At 49.4% G+C, this 15,824-nt stretch overlaps 1 protein-coding gene across 2 annotated transcripts in view; it reads left to right on the plus strand.

The window, feature by feature from the left end:
* The first annotated feature begins 1,625 nt into the window (after positions 1-1,625).
* DENND4B (DENN domain containing 4B) overlaps positions 1,626-15,824 on the plus strand; it is a 28,910-nt gene continuing 14,711 nt past the window's right edge. Inside the window, exons 1-10 of one of the 2 annotated variants that reach the window (XM_087880777.1) lie at positions 1,626-1,756; positions 8,803-9,119; positions 9,572-9,824; positions 10,105-10,174; positions 11,347-11,516; positions 11,684-11,925; positions 12,522-12,588; positions 13,617-13,675; positions 13,796-13,940; positions 14,954-15,129. In XM_087880777.1, the coding sequence (XP_087736903.1) occupies positions 8,821-9,119; positions 9,572-9,824; positions 10,105-10,174; positions 11,347-11,516; positions 11,684-11,925; positions 12,522-12,588; positions 13,617-13,675; positions 13,796-13,940; positions 14,954-15,129 (1,481 nt within the window). In that variant the 5' untranslated portion in view covers positions 1,626-1,756; positions 8,803-8,820. Of the gene's footprint in view, positions 1,757-8,059; positions 9,120-9,571; positions 9,825-10,104; positions 10,175-11,346; positions 11,517-11,683; positions 11,926-12,521; positions 12,589-13,616; positions 13,676-13,795; positions 13,941-14,953; positions 15,130-15,824 lie in introns of those variants that run through there. The other variant, XM_060694272.2, reaches the window with a different exon arrangement.

Genomic DNA, 15,824 nt, shown 5'->3' on the forward strand with positions numbered 1-15,824 from the left:
AGACGAAGAAGAGAAGATAATAATAATAATAATAATAATAATAATAATAATAATAACAACAACAACAACAATAATAATAGGAGAAGGAGAAGAGGGAAGGAGGAGGAAGAGGAGTAAAAGGAAGAGGAGGAAGAGGGAGAAGAAGAGAAGATTAATAATAATAATAATAATAATTAATAAATCATATCAACCATTAGCACCAGTCAATGGTATTCGTGATGCCTTTTTGAATATTCATTTGACCGAGTTTCATGTTTAATGAATCAAGTAAATATAATAATAATAGGAGAAGGAGAAGGAGAAAAGGGAAGGAGGAGAAGAGGAGTAAAAGGAGGAGGAGGAGGAAGAAGAAGAAGGAGGAGGAGGAGGAGGAGGAAGCTGGCCTAACTTTCCCTTTTAAATTTTTAAATCGTTTAATCTGTTTTACAAATTGGGTGTTTTAAATTTGTTTTCGGCCAAAATATTTAATAATTTTAATGGACTTTTAATGTTTGTATTATCTGTATTTTATCTTGGCTGTTCATCGCCCTGAGTCCCCCCCGGAGTAGGGCAGTATATAAATTAGATAGATAGATAGATAGATAGATAGATAGATAGATAGATAGATAGATAGATAGATAGATAGATAGATAGATAGATAGAAAGGAAGGACAGATAGATAGATAGAGAGAGAGAGAGAGAGAGAGAGGGAGGGAGGGAGATAGATAGATAGATAGATAGATAGATAGATAGATAGATAGATAGATAGATAGGAAGGACAGATAGATAGAGAGAGATAGGTAGATAGATAGATAGATAGATAGATAGATAGATAGATAGGAAGGACAGATAGATAGATAGATAGATAGAGAGAGAGAGAGAGAGAGGGAGGGAGGGAGATAGATAGATAGATAGATAGATAGATAGATAGATAGATAGATAGATAGATAGGAAGGACAGATAGATAGAGAGAGATAGGTAGATAGATAGATAGGTAGGTAGGTAGGTAGGTAGGTAGGTAGGAAGGAAGGAAGGACAGATAGATAGATAAAGAGAGAGAGAGAGAGAGATAGGTAGATAGGTAGGAAGGATAGATAGATAGATAGATAGATAGATAGATAGATAGATAGATAGATAGATAGATAGATAGATAGATAGAAAGGAAGGACAGATAGATAGATAGAGAGAGAGAGAGAGAGAGAGAGAGGGAGGGAGGGAGATAGGTAGATAGATAGATAGATAGATAGATAGATAGATAGATAGATAGATAGATAGATAGATAGGAAGGACAGATAGATAGAGAGAGATAGGTAGATAGGTAGGATAGATAGATAGGTAGGTAGGTAGGTAGGTAGGTAGGTAGGAAGGACAGATAGATAAAGAGAGAGAGAGAGAGATAGGTAGATAGGTAGGAAGGATAGATAGATAGATAGATAGATAGATAGATAGATAGATAGATAGATAGATAGATAGATAGACAGACAGACAGATAAGAAGAAAGTGATTTCTTTTTTCTCCTCCACCCGGGCTGATTCACACGTGCATCCCCGCCTTCACACGTGCACTCCACCCGAAGCGGGCTGGGAACGGGTTAAAACTCAAAAGAGATGGGTGGAGGAGGTCCTCCTCGCCGCCAGAGGGCGCCCGGGCCCCCTTCTCTCTCTCTCTCTCTCTCTCCCCGCGGCCAGCCAGCGAGCCCAGCCAGGGCCAGAGCGGGCCATGGCGAGGCTGGAGCTTTGCAAGAGGCAGGAGAGGCAGGGCTGAAGTTTTTGCACAGGTAGGTGGCAGGCGTGCAACGCGGGCAAGGCGGGAGCCCCGAGTCCCCCCTCCCTCTTTTTGCAATCTGGGGGGGAGGGGGTCCCCCCCCAGGTCCCTTCTGACCCCCCCCCCCAATTGCAAGGATGAAACCAGCTGGCATTGCAGCTGGGCAAAATGTTTGCAAAAAAAATTTTTTTTTTTTTTTGCAAAACGGGGCGAGGCCAGAAGGGAAGGGAGGGGGTTGCTGGAGACCCCCCCCTCCTCCTCCTCCTCTCTTTGGCCCCTCCCTCCCTGCTCAGCTGACTCTGGCCTGGGAAAGGGGGAGGGGGGTCCTCAGCTTGCAAGGAGGAAACCCCCCCCCCTTGCAATTGCAATATTTCTTGGGGTTGGTTTCTCCTGTTTGCATTGCGCTTTTGCGGGTTTCCTTGGATCAGGGGACCCATGGTGCACGGCGGGGAAGGGAGGGAGGAGCACCTGGCTGGGGAGGATGGGACCTGCCCCCTTCAGATTCAGTCTCAGCTTGCAAGGAGGAAACCCCCCCCCTTGCAATTGCAATATTTCTTGGGGTTGGTTCTCCTGTTTGCATTGCGCTTTTGTGGGTTTCCTTGGATCAGGGGACCCATAGTGCGCGGCGGGGAGGGGAGGGAAGAGCACCTGGCTGGGGAGGATGGGACCTGCCCCCTTCAGATTCAGTCTCAGCTTGCAAGGAGGAACCCCCCCCTCCTCTTTGCAATTGCAATATTTCTTGGGGGTTGGTTTCTCCTGTTTGCATTGCGCTTTTGCGGGTTTCCTTGGATCGGGGGACCCATGGTGCGCGGCGGGGAGGGGAGGGAGGAGTACCTGGCTGGGGAGGATGGGACCTGCCCCCTTCAGATTCAGTCTCAGCTTGCAAGGAGGAACCCCCCCCCTCCTCTTTGCAATTGCAATATTTCTTGGAGGTTGGTTCTCCTGTTTGCATTGCGCTTTTGTGGGTTTCCTTGGATCGGGGGACCCATGGTGCACGGCGGGGAAGGGAGGGAGGAGCACCTGGCTGGGGAGGATGGGACCTGCCCCCTTCACATTCAGTCACAGCCCACCCTTCAATTCCCCCCCCCCCTTTTCTTTCTTCCTTACACCCATCTCTTCCCATCCCTCTCCTTGCCTTGCCAGGCAAGGGTCGAGCCTCTGGGTGCCAGGGCAGTCTATCTGAGTCTTGGGGAAGAGGGCAAGGGGGCTTTTCCAGACCTTGCTGGGGATGATGGGCCCAAAGAGTGGCGTTGTGACACACACACCCCCTTTTTTTTTTAAGAGGATTCCCTGCTTACCAGCTGGCTGGGTTTCGAAATGAATGGTTTTGGGGTGAAAGCGACAAGAAACGGGGGTGGCCGCAAGCGCCAGCGTGATGGGCAGGTGCCTGCGGTGGGCGAACAGGTGTCGTCGTGGGTTTCTCGGTTCTTTTTTTTGGTCTTTTTCTCTCCCCCCTTTCATAAAGCTTGAAGCCAAAATTGGATTTCCTGCTTTCAGATGGGCACCTGTGCCTTATGCCAATCAGCTAAGCCCCGCCCCCTTTTTGCCCCCCTTTTCCGCGTACCCCATTGAGAGACCCCCCCCTCTCCAACTAGCTCTGCATTCACCCATTCCTTTCCCCCTGGTTGGGGAAGGTGGGGGGGTCTCCTAAAATAATAATTTTCCAGCTCCCCCCGAAGCAAGGAGGTTGGTGGTCCTTCCGACGTTTTGCTTAGTGACCGTTCGGAGTTACGACATGGCTGGGGAAAAAATCAGACCATTTTTCACGCTATTGACCGTCGCAGCATTTCCCCACCCCGCGATCACCTGGTTGAAATTCTGACGCTTGGCAGGTGATTCGCATTTACGGCGGTCGCAAAGGGGAATCACGCGTTGTTCACCTTCGGATGGGGGAGCCGGGTTCGCTGAAGAACCCGTCGCGACTCGCTGAAGAACCGCAGCGATCCGTTTAATGACTGTGGCGAGAAAGGTCGTCCAACTTCACCGCCTCGCTTAGCAACGGGCGTTTGCGGGTTCAATTCTGGTCGTAATTCAAGGACGACCTGTTTCCAAGGATTCTCGGCCCTCTGTCGTTCCTCCGTTCTTCCCGCTGGAAAAAAAAAACCAGCCAAAACGGGATTTAATTTCCAAATTCAATCCTAGGCCGTGGGCATCCTGTCAGACTGGCTCTCTGGGCACGTGCAGAGTTTAAACACCCAGCACACTTCAGCGGAGAGTAAATTAAAAGAACAAGAATTTGCTCAAAAGTTTTTCCAATCTTGGGCCCTTTAAAACTTGGGGAACTTCAACTCCCAGAATCCCCCAGCCAGCAAATTGTATAAATATAGAAATATTTCGGGTCTCTGCTTTCCACTTTCCTTGTGTTGAGCTGGTTGTACAATGTTGTTGTTTTTTTGTCGTTTAATAATCCCTTGCATCGGGGTAGAGTCGGGGCAACTGAATGGAGCTGATTGTTTTACTGGCCAGATGCCTTTCCTGTCTCCAGTGCGGAGTTATATTCGGCAGATATATTCCCATCGTGCTCAGAGAGAGAAATATCTGTCTCTACCTAGGATCGAACTCTCCGCTGGTTGTGCAACGTGGGTTAAGAACTGAACTTGGGGTTGTGCCTATTTTCCTTTGACGTTGTGCCGTTTTAGGTCGTCCGTTAGCCTAGATTCACTTAACAACCGTTGCTACTTCACTTAACGATGGTGGCAGGAAAGAGCATCACTCCCTTAAATGTTTCGCTTACCGACAAGACATTTTGGGCTCGATTACGGTCGTTGTAATCACGGTTTGCACACGCGGGAGAGGTGGGGAGGGGGCGGCCTCTACATCTAGTACCCCCCCACTCTCTCTCTTACACACCCATCCGTCATATGGTGACACGTAGTTTTCCTTTACTTTCACTTTTACCGGATAAAACTTCCTGGTTTTTCATCCAGTTTCCGGATGGGTCATTGGTAAATGACCCTCCGGCTTTAAAAAAAAATCAATTTTTGCTAGCAAAAAAAAAACCCTTTTTGCAAAATCTGCACCGCGTCCGACTGTCGTTTTGGCTGAATCCGCTCCCGGCGTGTGCAAAAAAACCCCCCTCCAAACCGAGTTCGGCGTGCGAATGTCGGTTCGTGGGGGGTTTTTTTGGGCAGAAATAAAAATTTTATTAGTTTTAAGAAGCGTTTTTATCCTTCCCGGTCAACGCAGCTGAAGAACCTCTAGGTTAAAATGTATTTTTTCGTTAAAAAAAAAAAAAAATGAAGCCTGTTGCAGACTGGCCTCCCTCGCAGGGGGAGCGTGCAGATCAGCCGTAAGCCGGGATCGGAGTAAAATTGTGGCTTTGTGTGCACAAAGGCGTGTAAACCAGGATGTGTTTGGAGAGAGATGGGTGCCGACTGCAAGCTGGTTGGCTTTGCAGGCAGGTTTGGGGTTCGAGGGGAAGGATTAAGGGGTACCCTAGACACCCTAAAAGTTTGGGGAGACATCCATCATCCTGAGCATCGTGGTTTAATGCCACCTTCAGCTAAAAGGCGTGTAAACCAGGATGTGTTTGGAGAGAGATGGGTGCTGACTGCAAGCTGGTTGGCTTTGCAGGCAGGTTTGGGGTTCGAGGGGAAGGACTAAGGGGTACCCTAGACACCCCAAACGTTTGCGGAGATCATCCATCATCCTGAGCATCGTGGTTTAATGTAGGTTCTGTCTCGGCTGCCTTCCGGAAAACCCACCTCAGATCTGTGGTTTGGCGTGTGTTTCCGGCGGAAGTGGGTGTCAATGCGATCGAAAAATGAGCTATTTTCCTGGACTTGCTAGCTGTCTACCTGCGGGGAATTTCCACCCAGACAGCCCTACGAAAATGCAGAGTTTGCAGAGCGACGAAATACCGTTTCGTCGCTAAAAAAATTTAAACAACCCCATTTTATCCCCGAAATTTCGGTCTCCTCATCTAGGCTACGGGGGTCTCCAGTATGTCTTTTTGCAAAAATCAAGAAATAAACACGAAATAATAAAGAGAGAACGGATTACGGGGTAGTCCTTAGTTTACGATGGCTCATTTAATGACCGTCCAAAGTTACGATGGCGCTGGAAAAAAATAGATTTATAATTTTAAAAGGCGTTTTGGGGGCCTTTGTAACACGATCAGCCGATCAAAATTCAGAACCCTGGCCGATGGTTTCATACTTACGACGGTGTGTCTGATCCCCTTTTGCGACCTTCTCACAAGCCACATCGACGGGGGGGGAGGGGGAAGCAAGATTCGCTTAACGACCGGATTAGTAATTTCTGAACTTTAACAAGGGTGGCAAGAAAGATCCTGAAAAACTCGCTTAAGGAACGTCTCGCTTAGCAACGAGGAATTGCAGGCTCCCTGGCGAGTCATAAATCGAGGAATACCCTGTAATTTTTGCTGCAGGCCGAGCGAGGCGGTCAGTTGGGGGTGACGGGTGAGAAACACGCGCTGGTGTGTTCCCGTTTTTCCCCAGCCAGGTGATGGTAGCGGAGGTGTGAATTGTCATCGTGCCAAACCCGAAATAGCATCGTGACACTGTGGCACTGGCTGAGGGGCTGGCAGAGAACGGCGGCTGCCCGTGAAGGAGGGGAAAAAACAGTATTTGCTGCGCATTGTTCTATTGTTCTCCGGCAATTGAGACCCCTTTAATTCAGAGAACGAGTTTCCATCTTGAAAAACCATCTCCCCGCAAGCAGAAATGTAGCCCTTCAAAGCCAAAAATGCCTAAATTTCAATGAGCAGGGAATATTTAGCCTCCCCGTCTCCTTAACTATAGTTCTTCAGCAAGTGAGACCCCATTAATTCAAAAATGGGAGGGCATACCTTGAAAAACCATCTCCCCGCAAGCAGAAAAGTAGCATTTCAAGGAGAAAAGAGCCAAATATTCCAATGAGCCAGGAATGTTTGCCCTCCCTGTCTCCTTACTATTGTTCTCCAGCAAGTGAGACCCCTTTAATTCAGAGAAGGAGGGTTCATCTTGAAAAAAAACATCTCCCCGCAAGCAGAAAAGCAGCACTTCAAGGACAAAAGTGCCTAACTTTCAATGGGCAGGGAATGTTTGGCCTCACCATCTCCTTTCTATCGTTCTTCAGCATGGGAGACCCCCATTAATTCAGAAATGGGGGGTCCATCTTGAAAAGACATCTCCCCGCAAGCAGAAATGTAGCCCTTCAAGGAGAAAAGAGCCAAAATTTCAATGAGCCGGGAATATTTGTCCTCCCTGTCTCTTTACTATTGTTTTTCAGCAATTGAGACCCCGTTAATTCAGAAAAGGGAGGGTCCATCTTGAAAAACCAGCTCCCCGCAAGTAGAAATGTAGCACTTCAAGGCCAAAAGTGCCTCACTTTCAATGAGCAGGGAATATTTAGCCTCCCCGTCTCCTTAACTATAGTACTCCAGCAAGTGAGCCCCTTTAAATTCAGGGAAGGAGAGTCCACATTAGAAAAACCAGCTCCCCGCAAGCAGAAAAGTAGCAGCACTTCAAGGAGAAAAGCGCCGCTCCCTGTTTGCCAAATTCTCAACAAACAGGAAACGTTAAATCCTCCTTAACGTCTCCTTAAATGACCCCTTTATATTTTCCTTGCTTCATTTTTTTTTTCTTTTCTTTTTTTTTTCCCCCCTGTTTTTTCCAGCTCTCCGTTTTCACCCCCCAAGCAGAGGGGGTGCGTGTGCACGCTTTCCATGCCTCTGAGCATACACAGAGTCCATGCCAGCTGTCCGCTTTGCACCTGCAACGAAAGGCCGGTTTGGAGAACGTGACTTTTACTCTAAATAAATCTCGGGGAGGGAAATTTTCTTTTTCTTTTTGAGCGAACTCAAGAAGTGAGAAAACGGGCATTTCCTCTTTTGACTCGCCCAGCCCTTCCCTGACGTTTTGCGTTCACTGCAAAAAAGAAAAAAAACCACACACAAAACACAATTTGAGCCGTTGCCGCCCCACGTCACAACGCTTCTCCTTTCTGCACCGAAAACCCACCGATTCGGGGCAGGAGGTTCCAGAGGCTTTTGGGGGGGGTCCCGTTCGCTCATCCGGGGCAGCTGGGTATCGTACCATCCTTTCCTTCGGCCTTGGCGGTTCGGGAGGGCGGTGGGCAGCCAGGCGCCGGTGGCACTCACGGCCACTTGGTTGGCACAGGGTGACACCTGAGAAGAGGAGGCGTTGGTCCAGAGGAGGAAACAGCAGCCGTGGGGTGGGGGTGGGGGTTGGACTCCAAATCCCATCGTTCTTGAGGCCGGCTGTTTTTGGAGCGATGGGAACTGGACTCCGATTGGGGCAGTGCCAAGCCAAAACAAGGCTTGCAAAAACTTATTATTCAAAGAGAGAATGGGTTTTTTTTTAAAAAAAAATTATTTTCTCTCCTTTTTTAAAAAAAAAAAAAAACTATTTAAACTTCCCTTTTCACTCTTTTTTCAACGTGTTTAGATAGAAAAGATTTCCTGGCATTTCTCCCCTTTTTTTATGGTTTAAAAGAATACTTTTTCTCATTTCTTTTTTTCAGTTTTTTGCCAAAGCTACTCTTAAACTTTTTTTTTCACCGTTTCCTTTTTTTTCCCCTCCCTCTTAATTTTTTTTTTTTTTTAAAAAAAAACCGCTGTCAACTTCTTTTTAATATGTCTGCTTGGGTGGGGAAGGAGGGGTTGGACTAGATGTCCTACAGGGTCCCTCCCTTCCAACTCTGCTCATCTGTTAAAACTGTCTTCTCCCCTTTTCTGTTTTTTTTAAAGACTTCTCTCAAAAACCTCTTTTTTTCCCCACTGTTTCCTTTTCCTTCGCTTTTTTTTTTCTTTTAAAAAGCCAAATGCTCTTTAAACGTCTTTTCAAACTCTTTTTAATGCGTTTACGATTGGACGCGTACCCCCTGTTTCCGCGGCCGGCTTTCGAATCAAACTGGATCGAAGGAGAAACGATGGGCAGGAAGTGAGAAGGACGAGGGGAAGGGTCTCGCCGGTGGCAACCAGACCCCCCCAACGTTCCGCACGGACCTTCCGCCGTTGCCCGGACACTCAGACGGCCTATGGCGGCTGCCCTTTGACACCTAGCATCACCCTCTCGTTCTCTTCCCTTTCCGCAGATGCCGTGAGCCCCCGTCATGGCGGAGGAGTGGGCCCCTCAGCTGGTGGACTACTTCGTGGTGGCCGGCTTGGTGGACACGTCCAAACCGCTGGAGGATGAGAGCCAGGCGTCTCGTCCGGCCCGCCCGAACGAGCCCATTGTGGACGTGGCTGTTATCGTCCGCTCGCAAGGCGAAGAGGTGCCCCACGGTTTCACCTGCATCGATCGTACCAACTCGGGGCACCTCGTGGAACTCAACACCAGCCTGCTGAACAATCCCCAGATGTTCATCTGCTACCGGCGGGGGCGGGATAAACCCCCCATTGTGGAATTGGGGTAAGTCGCGGGAAGTCGCGAGCCTAGAACCGCTTTTCGGAGACAATTCCGTACTAGAACTCCCAGGATTTCCCACCTGAGAGGGACACAGCCTATCCCAGAGGTCTGCAACCTTAAACACTCAAAGAGCCATTTGGACCCATTTCCCAGAGAAAACCACAAAACCTAGGTGGGTGTGGCCAACTCGACGTCACTCACTCCCACCCAGTCACATGCCCCGCCTTCCAGCCATGTCTATCCAGGTTTTGTGACTCCCGGTGTTTTCTTTTCTATGGGAAACAGGTATCTCTCTCTCTGTCTCTCTCTCTGTCTCTCTCTCTCTGTCTCTCTCTGTCTGTCTCTGTCTCTGTCTCTCTGTCTCTCTCTCTCTCTCTCTCTGTCTCTCTCTCTCTGTGTCTCTCTCTCTCTCTCTCCTAGGAGGGTGACCTTGTCTGCCTTTTTTTTTTTTTTAGGGTGCATTATGGGGGGAAGGACCAGCCCAAAGCGGGCTACAAAATCGTCGACACGACGCCCTACAGCCACTCGGCGAACCTGGCCTCGGGCGCGCCCGGACACCAGCACACGTTCCTGACGTACCGGCGGGCCAGCGAAGGGCAGGCGTACAGCGCCTTGGGGATCACGGACATCTGCCTTATCATGCCCAGCAAAGGGGAGAGCACGCCCCACACTTTCTGCCGGGTGGACAGGAACCTCAACGCCGGGATGGTGAGTCGGAAACCGGGTGAGAAACTATTCGGCCAGGCGCTTTCGGATGGCCGTTCCCGAGAGTCCCTCACAGCGCATATTATTATGGGTGCTAGAAGGGGTTGTGAGGCCCGCCCCCGTGTTGGAAACTCTTGACCCCCGTGGCAGGAGGAGGGGCAACTCCATGGAGAAGGAGGAGTCTCTTGTTGGACAAGGTAGATGGACAGACAGCCTATTTGTCACGTCTCACCTGCTTCTCTGTTGGACTGACACTCCCTCTTACTCCCTTCTCTCCCCAAAGTGGGGTCCAGCCCTCTACATCTGTTACAAGATGGCCCTCTCTAAAGGAAACACCCTGGTCTACGAAGCAGGTAAGGGTTTGCGCGGCAAAAATGCAACATTTCATCACACAGATCTTGGTTTTTGGAGGTTTACTTGCTGGGCGCAGTCTTCAAGGGTGGGCCCACCAAAGCTCGGGATGCAGTAGTCAATCCCGTAGCTCGCCAAAGCACAGCGAGCAGGGGCAGTCGAGAAAGAGGTGAAGAAAGAGAATTATGCTTTCACCTCTTCCCCGTTCCTTATTTCTTGTTTTCCCTTTAATTATTTTAAAGAAATAGCTCAACACGCACCAAAATAGCATCGGAATAAAGTTTTAAAAACATCCCACGTATAATTTTCCAGGAATTACTACTTCCTTACAAATAACTGAATATATCCTGTTGGTTTAAAGAGACAGGAAATCGCTATTACGCTACAAAATAAACATAAATAACAAGAACCGTGGTATTTGCTCTGCACGCTGGCTGGGGAATTCTGGGAGTTGAAGTCCATTTTAAAGGAGGCCGGCTGGGGAATTCTGGGAGTTCAAGTCCATCTTAAAGGAGGCTGGCTGGGGAATTCTGGGAGTTGAAGTCCATCTTAAAGGAGGCTGGTTGGGGAATTCTGGGAGTTGAAGTCCATCTTAAAGGAGGCTGGCTGGGGAATTCTGGGAGTTGAAGTCCATCTTAAAGGAGGCTGGCTGGGGAATTCTGGGAGTTGAAGTCCATCTTAAAGGAGGCTGGCTGGGGAATTCTGGGAGTTGAAGTCCATATTAAAGGAGGCTGGCTGGGGAATTCTGGGAGTTGTAGTCCATCTTAAAGGAGGCTGGCTGGGGAATTCTGGGAGTTGTAGTCCATCTTAAAGGAGGCCGGCTGGGGAATTCTGGGAGCTGAAGTCCATCTTAAAGGATGCCGGCTGGGGAATTCTGGGAGTTGAAGTCCATCTTAAAGGAGGCTGGCTGGGGAATTCTGGGAGTTAAAGTCTACCCATCTTAAAGCATGCTGGCTGGGGAATTCTGGGAGTTGAAGTCCATCTTAAAGGAAGCTGGCTGGGGAATTCTGGGAGTTGAAGTCCACCCGTGAGAGATCCTGGGAGTTGAAGTCCCTCCCTCCATCTTAAAGTCACCATCTTTTTTGAAAGAAAAAACAACAACACCAACGTCTGAACTCTCCATCCTGTAAAACCTGCTTGTTTTTAAGCCCAGATGGTTTTCCTCGCTCTCCAGGTCTCCTCAGCCGTTTCCCGGAGGAAGACAACGAAATTTTCCCGCTCCCCGAATCGGTGCCCGTCTTCTGCCTGCCCATGGGGGCCACCATCGAAAGCTGGCCGGCTGACACCAAGTACCAGCTCCCCGTTTTCTCCACCTTCGTGTTGACCGGCGCTTCGGGAGACAAGGTAATCGGGGCGCAGAAGAAAAGGACTTTCCCCGGACCGGTTCCAGGTGGGGCCCCCGAAGCACAGAAAGCATCTTAAGGGCCCCAAGCTGCACTTCTGCACTCGCTCGAAGTGAGCTATGTCCGGAATAACCCAGGACCCTTCTCCGCTCTCTCCCCGTACTCCAGGTTTACGGGGCCGCCATGCAGTTTTACGAGTCCTTTCCCCGAGACCGCCTCACCGACCGGCAGTCCATGTCCCTCAACCTCCTCACCGTGGTCGACCGGCGCCCCATCACCAACAAGTCCATCCAGACCCGGAAGAGCATCTGCGTCTTGTCTCATTGGCCGTTCTTCGACGTCTTCCGCAAATTCCTCACCTTCCTTTACCGCTACAGCATCTCGGGACCCCACGTCCTGCCCCTCGAGGCGTAAGTGGGGAGAGGAGGGGGAGCCCGGAGAAGGGGGTCCTGAGGAAGCCCACGGACGGTGGGGGGGGGGAGGGAAGAAGTAGGAAGGAACAACCAGCCTTGCTTTTCCCGCTCGCGCTGCGGCTGCTGGCATTCTCCGGTAGACTGCTCCTGGCCGTGGAGGCTCCATTCCAAAGCTATTCAGCAGAAAACCGACATTCTCCGGGATAGAACCCCTCCCCCACCAGCTTCACGCAGTGGCCCAAACGTCATCCCTGGTCTTTGCAAGGGCCGGAGCAGCGGAAAACGGCCTGAAAACGGCCCAAAAAACGGGCTATTTTTCAGGCGGTTTTTTGGGCCGTTTTCAGGCCGTTTTTGGCCCAGAAAACAGCCCAAAAACAGCCATGCGCACTCCAGCTAGCTGATTCTCAGGTTTCCAGCTCTCCAGCGCGCGCACATGCACCCACGTTCCAGTTTAGGCGCTCGGTACCAAAAAGATTTGCCGTCGCTGGTCTCTCCCAACCGTTGACAAGCACAAGCTGAGATCGCTGGCGTTTACAAACTAGGCTTGTCTATTTTGAACCGTTATCTTCCTTTCCTTTCTGTTATTTTCTTAGGCATATTTCTCACTTCATGCACAACGTCCCTTTCCCGTCTCCGCAGAGACCTCGGATCTTGGTTCAGGTGAGAAGAAAGAATTTTGTTTTTTGCTGGACCATTTGTGGAGTCCAAACAATAATAATAATAATTGTTGTTGTTATTACCACAGTCAACCAGATGTTTAGCCTGAATTTGGTGTTTGAAGCCATCTCTCCAGTTCTTCCCAAGGACAGGCAGATGTTTTTAATCTAACCTTCTTATTTAATAGCGTTAAATAAATAATAACATTAAAAGTCCTCGCGGCGCAGGATGTCAGCTGTTCCTAGCTGCCATTTGCAATTGACCGGTGTTAATTTTTGGTCAATGCCGATAATAATATTATTCTGGTTCCTGGCGCAGTCAGCCAAATGTTTAGACGGGATCTTGCATTCTAATCTTAATCTTTCAGCAAATGTTTTTAATTTCATAAAGGTCTCCTCGCAGGAGGTCAGCTGTTCCAAATAAAGCTGCCTTCCGCAATTGACTTGACAGGGAGATGCTGTATTCCAAATTTTTTGCCCCCCCCCCCCCCCGAGTCCATCCGTGTTTATTTCTGTAAAAAAGGATTCCCGTTTGCCCCAAAGAAACCGTTTGCGCCTCAGCGGTGAAACCCGGGTGCAAATTGGGATGCAGGAAGAAACGTATTTTGCAGTTGCGCATTTGCACAAGATGTATCTGTCAGACTGTGGTGCTATCTCAAAATTAAATGAATTTCCAAACTGCCAATCTTTGAGGAAATCTTTCTTTAATTGAGCTCAGCCATCGGATCATGACTCCGCACGGACAAGACGGACCTTTTGCCTCCCAATCCCTCCCTTTCCGATCCCCAAATCTCTGCTTCTCATTGGCTGTCTTCCAAGTCATTCTTCAGACTTCTTTTCCTCGTCATTTCCCAGGAATGTGCCCCCTCCTCTCATTTCCACGACAACCAGGCTTCAAAGGGATTTAGCAGGCAAAAGTCTCAGAGTTTATCTTTCGCTCTCCTCTGCTCCCTCTATGCCAGCGTTGCAACGCTGACAGTGTCATTGATCAGCTCCTCCGTCTTAAATCCTCCCTCTTTTTTTGCTCCTTAGATGTCGCCCTACGACAACTTGCTCCTGTGCCAACCTGTGTCGTCCCCATTACCTATCAGGTAAGGACGGCTGAATCGCGCCGTCCTTACGGCGCGATTCCGCCGTAAGGACAAGACGATCGGAATCGCGTCCAAATTCTGCCGGCGGAAAATTCAAACTTTTCCCCCTTCTGTTTGCAGTGGGGCCAGCTTTCTCACCCTCCTGCAGACCCTGGGCCCCGAAAACGCCGTGGCCCTAATGGTGGCCGTGCTGACCGAACAGAAGCTCCTCATCCATTCGCTGCAGCCGGACGTCTTGACCAGCATCGGAGAAGCTTTGGTCTCGGTTAGTGTCCGTTGCCCTGAAGCCGGAAGGCAGGGGAGGGGGAAGAAATGGGGGTCTGGGAATCTCGAGAATGCAGAGAAAAATTGGGGAGGGTCCCTGTTCAACTTTCCTTGGCTATGAGATGAATCTCCCCAAATTGTAAAGACCATGCTGACTGGGGGATTCTGGGAGTGGAAGTCCATCCCTCTTAAAGCATGCTGGCTGGGGGATTCTGGGAGGAAGTCCATTCATCTTAAAGGATGCTGGCTGGGGGATTCTGGGAGTGGAAGTCCATCCCTCTTAAAGCATGCTGGCTGGGGAATTCTGGGAATTGAAGTCCACCCCTCTTAAAGCATGCTGGCTGGGGGATTCTGGGAGTTGAAGTCCACCCCTCTTAAACCATGCTGGCTGGGGAATTCTGGGAGGAAGTCCATTCATCTTAAACCATGCTGACTGGGGAATTCTGGGAGTCGAAGTCCACTCCTCTTAAACCATGCTGGCTGGGGGATTCTGGGAGTCGAAGTCCACCCCTCTTAAATCATGCTGGCTGGGGGATTCTGGGAATTGAAGTTCACCCCTCTTAAAGCATGCTGACTGGGGCATTCTGGGAGTGGAAGTCCACCCCTCTTAAAGCATGCTGGCTGGGGAATTCTGGGAATTGAAGTTCACCCCTCTTAAAGCATGCTGGCTGGGGAATTCTGGGAATTGAAGTCCACCCCTCTTAAAGCATGCTGGCTGGGGAATTCTGGGAATTGAAGTCCACCCCTCTTAAAGCATGCTGGCTGGGGAATTCTGGGAATTGAAGTCCACCCCTCTTAAAGCATATTTCCTAAGGAATCCTGGGAATTGAAGTCCACAAGTCTTAAAACTTCCTTCGACACCCCTGCTGTAAAATATTACATACTTACATACACATTGTTGTTACGTTTTCGTGATGCCTTTTTTTAAAAAAAAATATTCAGTGAACTCAAACGTTGCTGGGTTGACAGAGCTTCAACACAACACACCCAAACCAGTTGTGCTTCTTCCCGCAGATGATTTTCCCCTTGCGCTGGCAGTGCCCGTACATCCCTCTCTGCCCGCTCACCCTGGCCGACGTGCTGTGCGCCCCGGTGCCCTTCATCGTGGGGGTCCACTCTAGTTACTTCGACCTCTATGACCTTCCGCACGACGTCATGTGCGTGGACCTCGACACCAACACCATCTTCCAGTGAGTGTCCTCATCCTGCAGTCTCGGGGTGAACAGACCCCAGGGGGTTTAGCAAGGCACATCCGGTTTTACGACCGTTTGGACCGTGGTCGTTAAGTGAATCCAGCCATCGTTAAGCGAATCCGACTTCCCCCGTTGACTTTGCTTGTGGGAAGTTGGCTGGGAGGGACGCAAAAGAGGATCACGTGATCCCGGGACGCTCTAACCGTCATAAATACGAAGCAATGGGCCAAACACTGCAACCGTCACAACTGTGAAGACCGGTCCGTCAGTCATTTTTTTTCAGCGCCGTTGTAACTTCGAAACAAATGGTTGTAAGCCGAGGAGTATCAATATTGGTGGAATAAGCTTGCATTGTCAGCTCTTTGAGGCAGGTTGAAAAATAGGATTATTATTATTATTTTTATTGTAGGTTCCCTGAAGTCATGTAGTCAAAACTGACAACTCGGCCACTGGTTCATATTTATGACGCTTACAGTGTCCCGGGTACGGTCATGTGATCGTCTTTACGACCTCCTAACAAGCAAAGTCCCTGGGGATGCCAGATTTCATTTAACAACTCAAACAACTGCAGTGATTCACTTAACAACTGGGGCCAGAAGTGTGGTACAATGGTTGCAAAAACTCACTGAACAAATGTCCCGCTTAACAACAGACATTTTGGACTCAATTGTGATCATAAGTCAAGGGCTACC

The sequence above is a fragment of the Pantherophis guttatus genome, chromosome 18 (genome assembly GCF_059756535.1).
Source record: "Pantherophis guttatus breed Tessera chromosome 18, ASM5975653v1, whole genome shotgun sequence".
Taxonomy (NCBI): Eukaryota; Metazoa; Chordata; class Lepidosauria; order Squamata; family Colubridae; genus Pantherophis; species Pantherophis guttatus.